Source organism: Camelus bactrianus, chromosome 1, assembly GCF_048773025.1.
Source record: "Camelus bactrianus isolate YW-2024 breed Bactrian camel chromosome 1, ASM4877302v1, whole genome shotgun sequence".
NCBI lineage: Eukaryota > Metazoa > Chordata > Mammalia > Artiodactyla > Camelidae > Camelus > Camelus bactrianus.
Window position 1 is genome coordinate 38,829,766 of NC_133539.1, and position 17,963 is coordinate 38,847,728.

The 17,963-nt window shown below is 33.7% G+C and overlaps 1 protein-coding gene across 5 annotated transcripts in view; it reads left to right on the plus strand.

Annotated features, from left to right (window-relative positions):
* EPHA6 (EPH receptor A6) overlaps positions 1-17,963 on the plus strand; it is a 743,078-nt gene that overhangs the window by 598,895 nt on the left and 126,220 nt on the right. For all 5 annotated transcript variants that reach the window (XM_074361623.1, XM_074361631.1, XM_074361637.1 and 2 more), the window contains one exon: positions 14,566-14,627. In XM_074361623.1, the coding sequence (XP_074217724.1) occupies positions 14,566-14,627 (62 nt within the window). The remainder of the gene's footprint in view (positions 1-14,565; positions 14,628-17,963) is intronic.

Sequence of the window (17,963 nt, forward strand, 5' to 3'; positions counted from 1 at the left end):
CCGATCAGCATAGTGCTGCCTCTTTTTCGAGGAAAGTTTTTTCATTAATAAAAACTAGAGATTCAGGTCCCAAATTTGTAACTTAAGAATAAAACAAGGATGAATTTGAGCCACTTTGCCACTTGGAATTGGCTACAAAAGAGAATTTGAAGCTGAGTGTTACTCACAGAAAAAGTAATTCCATATCTGGGTGAGTTTATAGAGATTTAAATAAAGTTCCATGTCACTAAAGAAAAAAATGATTTGGAAAAAAAGAAAGTAGTAAATTTGGAAGACATTTTTGAGAAAGAAAATTAATGTGCAGTTTTCCCTAAAAAAAAAAACAATCTTAACCAAAGCCGTATTTTATCAATGAGAAAAAAAACAAAATATAGGATATTGAGCATTTTAAAGTACAATTTTGAAGTTGAGTAAATCATTTTGTAGATTATCCGTGGTATTACAGTCACAGATTGTTTTACTCTTACCATTTTGTAGAGTATCCTGCTGCCTTCCTCCCTTTCACCAGAAGCACGCGTATCTACTTTGTATTTTACATTTGTCGTAGAAAATGGAACTAGGATATTGATTCTTGGAGTTTTTTTTTTTAATCATAATTCTTATGTTTCTATCATAATTAGTAATTACGCTACAAATTATGGTGATGACACCAGTATTTTGAGGAGGGCTGGCCCAGCTAGCAGTATAATGGGACCATTTGAAAAAATCAGGAAATATAATGGAAACAAAATGCCATCATGCACATTTCTTATTTTTCTTGGCAAAATGATGCCATCAAAGCCTAAAATTATTACACTGATATTTTTCTTTTGCCTTTCAATTACCCTTGCCTGCTGAATTAAAACATACAAACAGTAACAAACCATAACTATGCTCCAGTGTCATTTGGTTTTATCATGGGTTAATTACTGAAGTGGTTGGAAACTTTCTGGCCAATAATGCCACTGACAGAGTAGGAACCAAAATTATATGCAATAAAAATTAGTAGTTTTAATTCTAATGAATGTTATACCACACTTTCTCTCCCTAGAAACAAAAATAGTATCAGTTGCACAAAAATTTTATTGGTGGTGGTGGTGGCGGTGGCTGTGGCAGTGATAGTGGTGTTGCAAAAAATTGGAGATAAAATCTAATAAACTGAGCTCTCAGAGTTAACTGCAAATACAAAAATGTAGCATTCACATATATTATTAATATTTCAGTGATTGGAATTAAAGAGTTGAACAAATGATTTGTAGTTTTATGGTTTAATCCTTAACTCTTAATGACAAATCTTGGTGGATTTAGGTATATTTTGCAAAAATAACATTACAAAGTTCAGTAGTGACTTGAATTATTCAACATCACTGGTAAAAAAGATAACCTTTGTCATTTAGCCACTGAGAATGATAGAAGCAAGATGATGTTTGTGTAATACATACACAGAAACAACTTTCCAGAGAGGAATGTAAAAGAACACTCTAGCACTCTATTCTTCTAGGCTGTAAGCCAAATTTGCCTCCAGCTTTCATAGGAGAGAAAACTCAGTTCAGTTTTCATGACTTACATACAAATCAGGTTTAACAAAATTGCTTCATAAAAAATTTATAGGTCTAAACTTGTTCCTGTTCCCTCAAACTGAAATTAAGTCATCTCACTTTTCCTGACTTAAATCACTTTGATAAGTGGTCCCTGGTCATTTTCTCTGCTACTTTTTAGTTATAACTGCTATGATTTTAAAGATAATTTTTATCCTCTTCCGTTCACCTATAGCTTGTTTCCCAAGAATTCTCTTTATAATTTTGTATAAAGAGAAATGAAGCAATGATCATGAGACTCTTTTTTTTTGTTTGTTTCATATTAAAAAAAAAAAAAGCCTTATGCAGGTTCTTTGCCATATAATAGTTGAGTGACTCTTCAGTTTGGGGGCAGGAAGCAGTTCCTCCCTTGACCTGTATCATGGCACCTTAAATTGCTAGCCAAAGGACGATGCCTATTGAGCAGAAATTAATTTCCTTTCTATCAATTGGTTATATGTCACAATACTTTTAGGATCTCATAAGTCATCTGCTGTATCATTCAAGGAATCACAAAATCTGTTCTAATGATGATGCTTGTTTAGTCCCCAGTTACCTTAATCAAATTTAAATGAGATACATAATGATGTCTTGTATAAAATAGTTTCTTTGCATTCATGTCACACTGTGCTATCAAGGAGCAATTTTTTTTCAGTATTTTTTTATACCAACCTCAATAATAAGAGAATCATTGAATTATGAGACTTGGAAAGCAGACAAGCCTGAAATCAGTATTTATGCAGTGGTTGTCATTTGTTTATATGACCTTTCTCGTTTCCAGAAAGGTCACAGTAAAGAGTAATTATTCTTAGTTTCAAATAGAGAAAAACACCAGGAAATAATTGACTGAAAGTTGAATAGCAAGTATATTCATATATTTACTGCAGTGCCTTTCAAGTAGTAGTTACCCAGTGAGGTAAGAAAAATCCCAGGAGAGAAGAGGAGAGGATGAGGAAAGAGAGGAGAAATTAGGATGACATAACTGAAATTATATATTTTAAATTTAAGTCTTCCCCACTGGATTCCTCCCTATTAAAATCAAATTTTACCCTCTTGAAAGAACTAATGTCACTCTTAGAAAGATGTTTTCAGGTACATACTCTAAAATGTTGATAAGCTCGCTCTCTTTGCTCCTCTAGTTATTTCTTTAATTTATTTCTGTAGTCAAACAATATTTGAAAACGGGTTAGAAATTTTATATACCATAAGGTATTGCTTATACATAGGGAAGAATTGCCTCTAGTTTTCTTTTCTTTTTCTTTTTTTCATTTCTTATTTATGGTGACTTGCTTAAGAACTAAGACAACTGGCAAAAAGGGGCACCTACACACTTGAACAGTTTATATTTTATTAGAACATTCTGTGGTTCCCAATTCAGAATTAACATTCTTCAAGCATTGAAGTCCAGTGAAAGTTTTAGCTATCCCATATAAAAGTTCTTCCCAGGATAGTGATTTAATTTTCCTATTACTCTTCAAAACCATTTGTAAACCTACAGCATTAGTTTCAGAATTGCCAAGACCCTAAGACATAGGGTCTTAGACCGGTGGCTCACCTTATGACAGCCTTCATCTCTACCCAACCCCTTCATATTGTGGGTGGTTTCATATGCTTACCACACACAAATAAAAAGAGAGTAATAAAGTCATTGTGAAATAGAATTATGCACCAATGATGGAATAATATATGGAAGTTTCACTGATTCACTGTCTTCCCTGTCAGTTCACAGCAATAACTATCTGATACCATGTGGTATCTTAAATTTACATGAGGTCCAAATATTACTTAAAAACTAGACTGACTTACGTTATATAAAGGCATATTCATTATCTAAAAATTACTTAGAAAGTAATAGCTTTGGTTGAATATGATTAGATCAACAGAATTCTACCTTACTTTCTGGAAGTTTTCTGTCAGTTGTGGGAAACTTGGTAACATTTTTCATTAATGAAGTAACTTATATATTGATTAGATTCTAAGCCAAATTCAGATGTAGGCCTTAACCTAAAAAAAATAATTTCTCAATTATAAGCAAAGTCTCTGAAAGAGAAAACACAGAAAAAGGCAGCATGTAGGATTTAGAAATAGATAAATAAATAAATTCTGGGGGAAAAAAATCAATGCTAAGATCTTCCTAATACTTCCCTTGTGGTTAACCTTGGAAGCTCTTTAATTGTTGAGAGAATGTTCTTCTGAAACACCATCTCAGTTTGTCTGTCTATGCTTTAAATATAATGGTATATGTATAAAACACCTCTTGTTACACTTTTACCTGAGCTTCTTTTGATTGCATGCCACGTGTTAAGTTCAAGGTAAATGGCAAAGATGAAGTGAATAACTGTCTTCACCTTTTTGCTGTGTAATCCCATGAGACTTCCTCTCTGCTTGTTCTGAATCAATTTAAAAAAAAAAAAAGAAATGCAAATACATGGAGACTGAAAAACGAGATTTGCAATACTAAGTATATGATTAATAGTAATTTTAATATTGTTTTTTTTTTTACCCTTGGAAAGAGATCTGGATGAGCCTTATACACAAATAGTGAGACTTTTTCATATCCCTGTTACTGTCCCGTGATTAGTCATGCTAGGATATGAATTCACAGTCCAATTTTCTATAAGCCAGTAACAGATCCCACTAGACCATTTCTATAGCAAAGGACTTACAAGGCTGAGCCAAAATTAAAATGTCTTCAAAGTCCATTAACAATGATTTTCAATATTTTCCTTTCCATATTTCATATGAAATCCTATCTGATATGGAGGCAGGGCAAATATCACAGGCACTATTATCCAGTCAAAAAAAAAGTTTTTCTATTGGAAAGGCATACAGTTTAGATTTTAGAAATAAGCCAGGAAAAATAAAAATAAGGTTAAAGCTGCAAAGAAGCTAAAATCTACTAAATATAATGTTATCAGATTTTGATGCATATAGAGGACTGCAGAAAAGCAGTAATGCAAATATATGACTGGGTGGCAGACTTTGAAAGAATATACAATGAGTTAAGGAAAATTGGCATGAACTCAGTATGCCAAGGGAAATCAACAATGGAAAAATATATATCTCTTAAATACAATCAAACTGCAGTTCAGGAAAATCAAAGTAAACCATTTCATTCCTTTATATGTTCAGGCATTCTAAAAAAAAGGTCAGTAACTTTGTTCTAGCTTTACAATTGGGCCTTTCAAAATTGACCACTTTGACAGAATTTCTACTTGCTATAGTTCTTCTGAGATGATTATTCTTTTTATATTTTTTCTGTGGTGTATATGGCAGTTTGCCTTATTTTATCTTTAACACATATTGTTGTAATAAATATACATAAAAGATAAGAGATGATGGTTCACTTTTTAAGTAAGAGATCTTCAGGGAAAAAAAACTCTTTAATTGAACGATGTACATTTTATGTATTTCTGCAGTTGAGAATGTTGCCAATTACCCTGAATGATGTGTGTGTCAATGAGTATTTGTGTATGTACCTCCTTTAACCAAAAACTAATTATAAAAATAATAGGATAAACTGGATTAAATATGCAAAGTAAAGTCCTGAATAAATGATTCAAAAATGTAAACAATGGTGAAAAGTAAAACATTCATCTGGATTCCTAACCCCTGATTTCTTTATTCCTTGTCAGCTGTGTGATTTCAAGCCCCAATAGGCCCTACTCAATACTCATCTGCACAGTTCTGTTGCCTAGAGATCTCTCCCCCGGCAGTTTGTGCAGCTGCAGACTTCAGGAGGAAAGCCTGCAAATGAAGGTGTAATTCAAGCCTTCAAATAACATTTAGTTTATAAAAACTTTAATCTATCACAGTCTGTGAGTTTAAGGACTCCTGTGGATAGGCAGTCCTGATGTTGTGGTATAGGTCACAGATTCAGATTCCTTATGGATTATACTTTTTTTTCTTGGCCAAAAATAAGACTCTCTTCTCCAAGAAAATGGACATTTGATCATATATGTGCATGATTCCATATAATTTCAGGAGATCTCTGGATATTCTGAAGTTCATAAATGAAGAATTTCACAGATTATTAACAACTCAGTTTCTTTATGTTAAGTCATGTTTAACTAACACAGTGAGCAGCAACATCTTTGTGTGAGACTGACAGTGCATTTAAAAGAAAACAAAAAAGCACCATTTATTTGATATGGAGCTCTTGAACATTTACAAAGAGAATTTCTATTTTTTTCCTGCTGGAAAGACATGAAAAAAATCTTTAAAGAGCCTTTAAGTAATCTCCAATTATTTTTTTTTTTTACTAGTTCTTTTTACTTCTCTATTTTCAGGTTCCTTAAATAGTTTTAGCCTCTGACTTTAGCTGTGCTTTCTTATTAGCATGAATGCTTCTTTTATCTACATATCACTTGAATAAGCTTGAATCTTAAAAAAATCTGAACTTTATATGACAGTTTAAATTCTCAGTCAAGAATATATGTCTACCCCCTAGAGACCTCCATGTTGTATTATTGCAAATCGTGCTGTCTACTTTGGTCCTATTCACAGAAACTACCAACACTTTCAAAAGATTCATCCAAGAGTCATTTTCTTCTTGCAAAGAAAAGTTCTGGGTAACTTTACACAGCTTGCTAAATGAGCTGGGTCTCCATGGGAGTCAGTGTTTAATCTTTGCATTGGTTGAGATTGTTGTGTCGGTGTGTTTTCAACTTAATGGGATACACGATAAGAAACTGAGCTGCTTCAATGCCTCTTGCTCTCTCGCAGGGCAGCATTCTTTCCTTCCTGGGCTGCTGGGCCACTTAAGAACATAAGTAAGCTAGGAAAGACCAGCCCTGTTATAAAACATGTCTCGTCTCCCCGTTCATTCTTTTGCATTGTAGGACAAAGCACAGTGGAAGTTGCCCTGTGGCACAATGTTAGCTTTTCATACTTCTATTCACAGAGGTGTCACAGAAAGTGCATTTAGCAAAACTGAACATTTTTTTAAAAAGTAAACCTTTTGTAAAGTTGCAGAAAGCCTTCAAAAATGTCATAATTTTCCTGGGGGAAAAAAAGGAAGGTAGTTGGTAGTTAATTTACATCATATGTATGATTCATTTGACAGTATTTCCTCCATTATAATTAAAATCTCACCACAAATAACCTATGTAGTTAGGATTAAATATATCCTGTCCAGAGGTTTGTTTGATTTTTAAGTTTTCTGTTGATTTTCTTTTAATTAGTGAATAATACGAAAGACCAAAAGGTTGACTATTTGATCACTTATGTAATCATAACCCACTTTTGAAACTAGAAGTGAAACATAGTACTTGAAACATTGCTGGAAAATATGACATCTTCTTCCAAAAGCTTCAGGACTCTTTCTTTAAAGATTCCTTTGTAAGGGAACCTTGAGATCATTATCATAAACTGAGGTTTGGGATTCCGAGAAAGCAAAATCTAAAGGCTTTTCCAGCAAGTTTCATTAGCACATATTTCCTGTTTATATAGATTATTATAAGGCTTTATTGGGCTTTAAAATCCTAAAACTTCTCAAGGATACAACGTCTTTGGCAGCAACACGGTCACCAGGCCATTATGGCTCTCTAAGATGTGTTTTTAAGATGAGGCACAGAGATCTGGGGTACTGATTGCTTCCTGTTCTCCAAATTACTCATGGAAACCCAAGTATTATTTGGGGGTATGACAAGATGGCCAGGCATTCAGACTCTGGAGCCAGATTGCCTGGCTTCAAGCTCTGGCCCTGCCAGTTGCTCAGTGTGTATTCTTGGACAATTTGCTTAAACTCTCAGTACATCTGTAATCTTATCTGTTAAACTGAACTAGCGATTATACTCACCACAGGGGTTGGTGCGAGGATTAAATGAGTAAACCCATGTAAAGCCCTTAGAACTATGTCTGGCACATTGAAGAACTTATTTTTTAAGTTGTTGTTACATATGTGTTGATTAAGATATAGTATCTATTTTTAAATTAACCACACTACAGATTTTGCAGAAAGAAACCTCCAACAAAGGTAACATAAAATTATTTATTTGACATGCAGTTTAATTTGGTTTTGAACTTAGCCATTCCACAGTATTTCAAGTCATGAGAATTCTCTGATGTGTTTTGTTCATTGCTACCTAGTGGTAATTAAACTATTATTATTATATAATCAATTATTTCTTTCATAATAATTGGAAAGCTAAAAGTCATAATTCAGCTAATTTCAATGCATCTGCTTTTAATTTGATCATAATCTTATATTACTTTTATAAATGTGGATGTAATACAAACTCAATCATTCTTAAAAATTTTTTATGTTATTAAAATTTTGCAATGTGGTTAATGTCTTACGTTGAAAACACAATCTAATATCAGGCATCTTTGGCAATAACTCTCATTGTCAGTAAGACATTTCTAGTTAAGGAGAAATCTTTTTGCCCATATGGTAATTTCCAGTAAAAGGAAGGACAGTACTGAATATTACTGACGTTAATTGATGCAGATGGTATGTCACTGCTTTCTGGAACTGTCAGGAAATTTGTTTCATTTCGTTAGCCTCACATCTTTGACTTACTCTAAAACAAATCTAGATTAAGAAATGTTAGTGTGTTCATAAATGCAAATCACCCCTCCTGATTTCTGCTCACATAACTCATAAGTGAGTTATGTTTGATCACAGAATAAAAATATTCTTCAGCGTTAATCCAAAGGCATTTAGATCCCTTTAAATTCAAAAAGCAAAATAAAGAATTAAGACAAAGCATGGGACCAAATCAACATAGTTATTATATAGACGTAGGGGTTTCAAATACTTCTAAGGTTGAAATCAATTCCAAATTAACCTAAGACATATTGATACAGATACAAATCTGTAAATAGAGTATGTAAGACACAAGATGGCTTGTTAGGTAAGAATAAGAATTTACTTCCTATAAAAGCTATTTCTAAGAAACTGTATGTCAGCCGAGGGAGGCTGATGTGGGGTTCTAGGAGGTGAGCGGCCCAAGCGAGAAAATGCACGAGGAGTTGCCATACCGCCGGACAGACTTCAGCCGGAGACACCATGGGGTTAACAACACTTTATTGTAACAGGGAGGTACGCCTATGATGCACCTGTCCTGCTTTTATCTGTTTTCTGTCAGCACACGCGTGGTCTGAGTTTCTTTGTTCATTAGGCTTACAGAATATCTCTAGCACATGCATACTTCTATTTTCTTTGTTCTAAATCTTATATAATTGATGCATGCATGGAGCAATTATTTACTGCATACTACGAACATGCTCTGATCGTGGCCTCGGGTCCCACAGCTGTAACTCATCTCAATGCTCTGATCGTGGCCTTGGGTCCCACGGCCTTAACTCAACTCAAGACCAGCTCACACTGTATGTTACAGTATGTTATTTAAAGTAAGAAAATACCCATTTTTGATTATTTTACTCTACTCTAGGAGAAACCATCTTGTTCTTTAAAGCAACTTCAGACCTATCAATTTCAGTTGTATAGGATTTAAATAGACTTTTGAGACCAGCAGGAAAGTTCCAAAATGTATTGACCTTAGTCATTTACAGTAATGAACCTTCTTAACTCTGAAAACCGCTTCTTAGCTTAGGATTCAACATCTAGTCAGTACAGTAACATATAACACTTGCATTTATCCATTCATTCTTTAAGCTGTTATTGGATGTTTCAATGTTTATAGTATCAGATACTATTCTCTGTGTTGTAAACACATTATTTCAGTTAATCTCACATCTCACTCAGTGGAGGACGGAGATTAATACCTCCTCCATTGTGATTTAATTCATCTCAAGCAATGGAGGTGTTGTTATGTAATAATATTCCATACACAAATATACAAATGAGGAATGTATATAGTGTACAAATGAGAATGAAGCAGAGTGATAAGTGAGTTATGAAAGGTCACCTGCCCAAAGTGGAAAAGTTCAATATCATGCAGTCTTACTCTAATCCTACATCTTCTAACTGCACTGTGCTGAGCACACAAAGCATAAGGTAATAAACCAGCCCAATTTGCCTGGGACACAAGGATTTCAGTGCTAAAACCAGAAATATACTGCTTAATATATTAAACATGTAACTAGCAGTTTTTTTTTCTTTGCTGTAGGATATGAAAGAATCTTCATGACAGTCAAACGACAATGGAACATGAAAATGATGCATTTTTATAGAGCTATTTTTTGCTACATAGTGGACAGTTATAATAAGAAGGGGAAAGCAGATAATTGTGCCCAAAAGGAAAAGAAAGTGAACGTACACCAACATTTTTAAATGCCAACTGTTGCCAGATGCTGTGTCAGTTTTATGTTTTCTCATCTAATCCTTTGAAAATTATGTATCGTATGTGATATTATCCTCTATTTATAAATGCAGAAACTGAAAGAGCTAAAATAACTTGCCCAAGATCATGCAATGAATAGGTAGCAGAGCTGACATTTGAATTTTGTTTTTTTCTTCAAGACCGTATATTTTATAATACAAATAATTTAGGATTAAAGTCCTTTGATTACCATTCTATTATCTCAGTAACTCTTCTCTAGGTCTGAATTATTCCTGGGAAGCATCTTTATTTGTATGTTCCTTCTGACATTCCAGTCCAAAAAAAATTAAATTGGGTACCTACTCTGTGCCACACCCTGTAGTAGACAGTGGACTTACAGAGAAGCATTACGCACAAGTCCATCATTTTACAGTGGGAGGCAGACACACTGTAGTTAGTATCAATGCCATACTATAAGTGTTATATAATTTTTTAAGATATAAAGGGAAGCAAAAGTAAACAATCAGGTCCTCCTAAAACAAGAAAGTGATTCATAGGGGAATTGACAGTGAAGATGGTATTTAAGTTCCTTTTTTTATTTTTAAGTATATGATTTTACCAAATGGGGATAGTGAGAAGGAAGGTACAAGTAAAGGCATACTTAAGGAATTATGAGTCCCCTAGAGAATTTGAAAAACAGGAGGTAGGGGGACAGGGGCAGTCAAAGATGAAAAGAGAAACAAAGGTAGAGGAGAGATTGTGAAGGAACTTAATTGCCAAGCTGTTCAGACTTTAATCCTGCAGCAAACAATACAATAAGTAAGACAGTCTTTAAAGGAGGGGAGGGGACATTGGCCCTTTATAGTAATTGGCTGTCCTCCTTTCCAGTGTCCACTCTGTGAGAGCAGGAGTCTTGTATTGACTGAGGATGTCTCTCCAGAAACCAGAAGAGTACTTGATGCAGAGTAGCCATTTAAAAATGCATATTTGATGTGTCACTGAATGTTTAAAATAATGATATACAAGCATTAACAAGTACAACCAGTAAACAATTATTGTGATAAGTCAAGCAAAAGAAAACAAAGGCAGAATATGGGTGATAATAGATTTTGCATAGAATCAGCACCATTTAATGACTTAATATTAAACCACTGATGGAATTTGATAAAGTGGGAAGTCCAGTAGTACCATAGATTTTCAAACCTGGGTAACTAGATGGATGGTTATGCTTTAACCAAAACAGAAATACAGAAGGAAAAGGAAGTTCAAGGGAAATTTTTAAAGTTTGGATTTGAACTCACTGAGGATAGAATTTGTTTAGGACATGATCTGATAATCACCAGGCAGCAGTGTTAAGAGAAAAACAATCCTCCAATTTTAGGACATATCTTGTGCATAAAAATAAATATTTAATATGTAACTTCGTTCAAATTTATGTCATCCATATCTTTTGAATGCCTTAGAGGGGTAAGAAAATTATTTCACTTATTAGCAAACCCATTTGAGATTATAATTATAAGTCTCAGCACAGCAGAAATAGGGAAGTAGAAAGCGATTAATTAACTGACTCAAAAAGTCCTGAACTGCAGTTAGGGAGGAAAAAATATAGGCAACCTGTCAATCCAAATTATCATCACAAATTCTGTTAGCTGTCAGACAAAATGTAGATGTAATATAACATTAAATAAACTAGAATTGATTTAAATTGGTGATAAGAGTTTGGGGTTGTTGAGGTTTGTGTAGATTCTTGAAATTAATGACTGCACCTTAGAAAGTTCCAAACTAATACAAAACACTACATCCAGCAGAAACTGTCTAAAAAAAAACTACTATAAAAATGGAAATAAGCTGAAGTAGAAAATATTAAAAAAGAGAATTAATCACCTCCAAATATATTTTCCAGGAGTGAAAATGCAATATATAATTTTTATGTATTTAAAAATAACACAGGAAAAGCACTGTTCTCTCTCACCTAACCACATATTTGAAGACTACCATCCTAACTTTTATAATTTGCCTTGTATTTATCTATTTTATTGATTATAAAATGTAATCATGGACTATAAGCTTGTAATCTTCACAGTGTAACTAACTTCCCTATAGAAAACCACTAAGAAACAAATTACAGGTTAGATGCCAGTGGTATTGTAAAAAAAAAAAAAAAATCCTTAGTTTAATAACACCTGCTTTCAATTGATGCTACTGAACAAAATACAAAAGATGCAGAGCTCAGGTGTGAAACTTCTAATTCACAAGAAACCAGGGGAGTCTTCATCTGACTCTTTATTATCTTTAATGAGAAGATGAAACTTGTCACTGATGATTTTTAAGATTGTATAAAGTGTCTCCCAAGGAGTTATAGATAGAACTAATCTCAAAGTACTTTGTATTTCCATAGATCAGAATCTTGCTGAAATATTTCAGTGTTTCTCTCTTAGGAATTGTGAAATTGATGAGAAAAATCAGCTTGTTTCCATGAAGCACCTACTCTGCTCAGCTCTGTGGGAGGTGACCTTGAGAAACCCAGTGAATGGGGATACAAAGCATCCACGGGGAGTTGAGAAAGAAAAACAACTCAATACAAAATCAGGCACACATTTTGTAATGCAGACAATAGATGTGTTGGGAATGCAACTATAGGAAATGTCACGGGGGGAGAATTTCAAGGAAGAGGTGAGTGTATACGTTCTGGGGAGGTGTAGGGTGTTTTTAGGGAAAGAAGCAAGTTGGGAGATAATCCTGGTAGGGGAATACTGAAAGGAAAGTCAGAAAGAGACAGGACTGAACAAATATAGGCGATAATGACAATTGATGGGCAGTAGATAAGGCTACTTAGGAGAGATGAGAGGTCCATTACTGAGGAGGACTGACTGACAGGATGGGCCTTACACTCCAGTCTATAAATCGTGCCTGAGAGGCACCTGTGGCATAAAGGTTAAGAGCTTAAGCTCTGAGACAGATGCCTGATACTGCCACTCACTTGCTGTCTGGGAAGTAGTTTAATTTTCTATCCCTCATTTTCCTATCTGTGTAATAGGGATAATAATAATATGTTAGTATTCTTAGGGAATGCCAGGGGGGTTTTAATATATATATTTTAAATATATCTTCATAAAACTAAATATGTTGTTCTGACAGCAATGGTCAATGTTGATTGAAAAGTTCTGACTGTGAGCATAAGAACTCATGCTTTGTAATAACCCAAATTTCCCCCTTAACATTCATAATCTGTTATCATTCAAACTGGAATATGTCTCAGAATTTTATTTTTAACTATAAAAATGGCCTTTTATTATCCCTATGTGGCTAACCAAGTATTTGCATTAGGCTCCCAGCTCCAGGCTCTCTGAAATCAATGGCCAAATAGAAGATTTCATGACAAACTTTCAGATTTAAAACCTGAAACTTCTAGATCTCTGCCTGCAGTAGTGCTTTCTGTTCATTTGACCTCAGTATGTTCTGATAAATTTTTTTTATCTGTATTTGGGTGAAATTAATGACTTTAAAGAACATTATAGAAATTCACCAAAACGGAAAACTTCTTTGGGTTCTAATTCTATGCATGATAAATTGGGAGCTTTATTACTACATTTAACCTTTAACACATCTTTCTTTAAAATACAGATTCAAATATAAAATCTAGCATTTGCAGACATTGTACTAATTTGTCACAGTCACCCTTTCTAACCCTCAAGGCTTTGAGTTCATAAAAGGGACATGAATTACAATATGAGATCTAATATTTCCATCATTGGTACACGTATTTCTTTCCAGATCTTCTTTGTGCTCATGAGGAAAAACTCTGTGCACAGTGCAGATTGAATTGCTAAAAATTCCAATAAGAAGCAAGAAATATAGAAGTAAAAAGTAAATATGTCATACATGTTTATTTCAGGTAAATACCATTTTCCCTCCATCTGAAATGAGTTTATCTTTTAAACTTGGGCAATTGGGCAGAACAAATAGATTCTTTTCTTTGAAACAAATCAAAGTTATTTATGTTGAATATTCTACCTAATAGAGGTGTATTGGGGACTGTAACAACTGCAAATAGACGTGATAAAAAGAAATAAATGATGCTCAGTTTCTGATTTTAGCTTCTGCACTAGACTACGAAATCAGTTACTTTTTATGTACTGCCATTATTGTTCTGTTGATCTAATCTATGTCCAATAAAGAGATGATCAAGAACTATTACAAATCCCACCAACTTTGTAGCACTCATCAATTTACTGACATTTTTCTACTTAAAAACCCTTAAAAGCAGACTATGACCGATGGTTTATAATTTCTTAAAGAGAATTTATGAATTTCTCTCTTCTGCTTTGCCTTAGGAGTATTTCAGAAATGCCCGGTCTAATGTAATTCAGCCATAATTACTGCATCACTGGAGGAGAAGTTGTACCACAACTGCCAAAGCAGCTACAGTAACTGCTTAAACTCTGACTTTAGATTGTTGACTGTCTTTTAAGAAAAAGATCAGGGCTAAAAGAACACAATCTAAACAAGAGATTGCAGGACTTTAGAAAAGCAAGTGCTTAATTCCTTTGTAATTCATCTTGTAATCCATGTTCTTTTTATGAACTCAAAGGGAATAATGCTATAAAGAAATGGAGAAATCCCTATCTTTAACATGAGTACATTTATAGAAGCATGTTGGAAAATGAGGTTCCTATTAATAAAATACAAGTAATTCAGCTGCCACAGCTGGAAATCTCTAACTGGAGCACATATTTCTGTAATTGCTCTAATTCTTGTGTGTTCTCTTGCTCTTTTTGCAGGCAGACCAGTAATGATTGTGGTGGAATACATGGAGAATGGATCCCTAGACTCCTTTTTGCGGGTGAGGTGTTCTTTTCTGATAGCATTTAAATAAGCTATTCTGAGTTCTAGATTTAAATCATTCATTATAAATTAATTTTTGCGTAATGTTATTCACGGATTTTTCTATGAAGAATAACAGCATTTTCTCTAGGGTGCATTTCTCTGATACTGTGATACATTAGAGTATTACTAAAGAGGGAGCAGATACACGTAATAATATAATTGATTTCTCCTATAAATTCACTTGCCATATAAATATATACATATTTCAAATGATGGTGTAAAGAAAGATTAAATGAACCTCAGTTGCTTCTCATAGCCATTCATTTGACTTTATCACATTTAACTATTCAGTATGATATTTTATGCATTATCTATAATGCTGAACCCCTTATGTTGATGTATATTTACCAATAATGATTCAAGTTCATATCAGAAAACGGATTTTATCAGCTTTATCCCTCTTAAGATCATTTGGCTAACTATTCAGAAAATAGAAGGAGAAAGAATGAAACTTTGGCACAGATTTGTTTTAGAAAAAATTTTAAAGCACTCTTTTTTAAGTGACTTATCCTTTAAAATATGGTGTATTAAAAATTATTTGTTTTATATCATGGTACAGGATAACATAGCTGAGAAGGCAGCATGAAGTTATATTTCAAAATGTATGTGTAATACCTTTAATATTTAAAAAGCTATCATTTGCCCCCAAAATATTCATTGATAGTAAAAAAAAAAAAGAAATATAAAAAATAATCAATAGAGTAAATATTTTTATCCCCAGCATAGGTCACATATTTGCATGTCACTGTTTTCTTGAATATATATTTATCTACAGAAACATCGCCAATTTTCTTACTTATATAATGACTGGACTTTTGCTATTTGAAATGTGTTATATTGTTTTTCTTCATTTCTATGTGAATAAACAATCTCAAGCATTCTTTCTTCACTTCATTTTTTGTTCAGTGTTATTTGGACAAGTGCTATGTGCATCTACTCTCTCTCTTGATCTCATTTTCATGTATTTTTCTTGATTCCATGCCCTCTTCTTCCAGCTGCTCTCAGTATTAGCAACGATGATATATTTACACTGTAACTGGACTTGATGTGCAGATTCAATGCCAGAAGCTGAATTCAGCGAAATCGTTGAGTCATTATACAGCAGTACTCCTCACATAGTGCATACTCTCAGCCAAGTATGCTCTTTAAGGCAAAATGAAATTCATAGGTGTTTGGGGACGTGAACTATTTGTTCTTTTCTGTAGTCATTCTCAGAATGTTATTTTATAGCTTGTATACATTTCTCCAGTAAATGTGCTAAATTACTTTACAATAGTTTATCAGGACCACCTATGGTACTTGAAATGCATATATACTTACACGCTTCCATTATGGTTATCCAAAACCTCATTTTTATCTGATACATATCAAAATGACTTATTTTCTAATGATACTTGTGATAGGATTTTTTTATCAACTATATCCTAGGGCTGAATATAATGGCAAATAATGTAACAGATACTCATCTAAATTGCTGCTGAAAATTGGACCAAATGACTTCCTTAAGCAAATTAGGAGAGAAATGTTAGCTTCAGATATATTTTTTAGCCTGCTAAGAGATAAACCATGAATTAATTAAAATACATTATAAGGGAAAGATAATATGTTATAAATAAAATATTTACTTGTAAACATCCTACTACATGTTTAAAAATGGTATATTTCATCATTTAAAATTTAAAAACTAATATTTTTCAGCTCTTATGTACCATGTAGGTAAGACCCAGTGCAGTCTGGAAAAGAGTAAATGTTCAAATAATTGTGGCTACCATTACTAATCCTATGAGAACCTTAACATATATTATCTGAGTTCATCTTGGCTCTGCCACTGGCTATGTGACCTTGTGACTTGAGCAAGTGACTAACTTCTCCGTGCCTCTGTTTACTCATATATAAAATGGAAATACTAACAGAATCTACCTCATACAATTGTTATAATGGTTAGTTGAGTTGATTATTGTAAAGCATATAGAATAATGCCTGATATACTTACTGTTAAGGGGTAGAATGAGGATTCAAACTCATCTCTGAAGCAAAAAGCCATATTCTCATATACTGTGAATTCTATCTTTTTATTAAATTACTTATTGCTTCTTCTTTTAAGCCCATTGCCATTTCCCCATATGGTCTTGAGTCCCCTCTGCACATAGAATTTCTATTAAAATAAAAATCATATGGATGAGGGGAAAAAAACATAAGGCCAATACTCCCTTTTCACTTTCCTTTAATATTCTTACCCTGCTTTGTAATCATATCTCTTTTATCCCAGAAGCTCAAAGTGCTTTATAAACTTTATGTCAATAGCAGACACTCAATTCCCTATGGCAAGCAGAAATTATATATATATATCTCCAACAAATTCTCAAAAGCGAAGTCATTTTTCAAACTACTGCTTTAGAATTTGATAATCACAGCTTCTGTGAGCACAGAGAGAAGGAAGTGGCTAAGTGCATGGCGTAGCGGGGGAGCCATCCATGGCTCATTAATAGCATTCTGTGCTTGCTGGGGGTAGAAAAGATTTCCCTTTGGTCTCCCACACTGTTTGAAACTCACTTCAATTCACTGTTTTATATGAAAGACTGGTAGCAAACTAAGTACAAGATTACAATCTAGTGGCAGTAGCTTGCTGGTTGTGACATTGCACCAAAGTCATAAATCTACTGTTTGGATCCTTGTGGACATTCCTCCAGATATATATATATATTAGCAGGGTGTATGTGGTTAAGTGCGTACTTTTATGTGTGTGTGTGTGTGTGCGTGTGTGTGTATGCGCGCACATGCATACACATACCTGTGCAAAAGGGGTGTGGGTGCATATGTATGTGTGTGTTTTAAATTTTAAAATAAAATGCATTCTGACTTAGCAAGCAGAGCATCAGCCTGGCTGCCCACTAAGTATGACCTCACTAATATTCAGGTTTTCCTAACTTTTCCAAGGAAATACACTAGTATGAATTAAGTGCAAGTTTGACTGTCTTCCCTGAACAGTCTCTCTCCAGCGATTCATATGGATTTCATAAATACTTTGTGGCACTTACCTGGCAACTCTTTTTCCCTCAATCTTTGGACCTCCATGTTTACAGCAACATTAATTAGCAATCAAAATAAAAATACTTATAAAATACTTGAAAATTTTGAGATATCATATATCAACCACAAAAAATTAATCCTTTATCTTATAACATTTGTTGAGTGTGGATTTGTTTATAAAATCACAAATTCAGTTATAGGAAAATATAATACCACTGGTTTCAGTTCAAGATGGTATATTGTGTTCAGGCTGCAGCCTCCT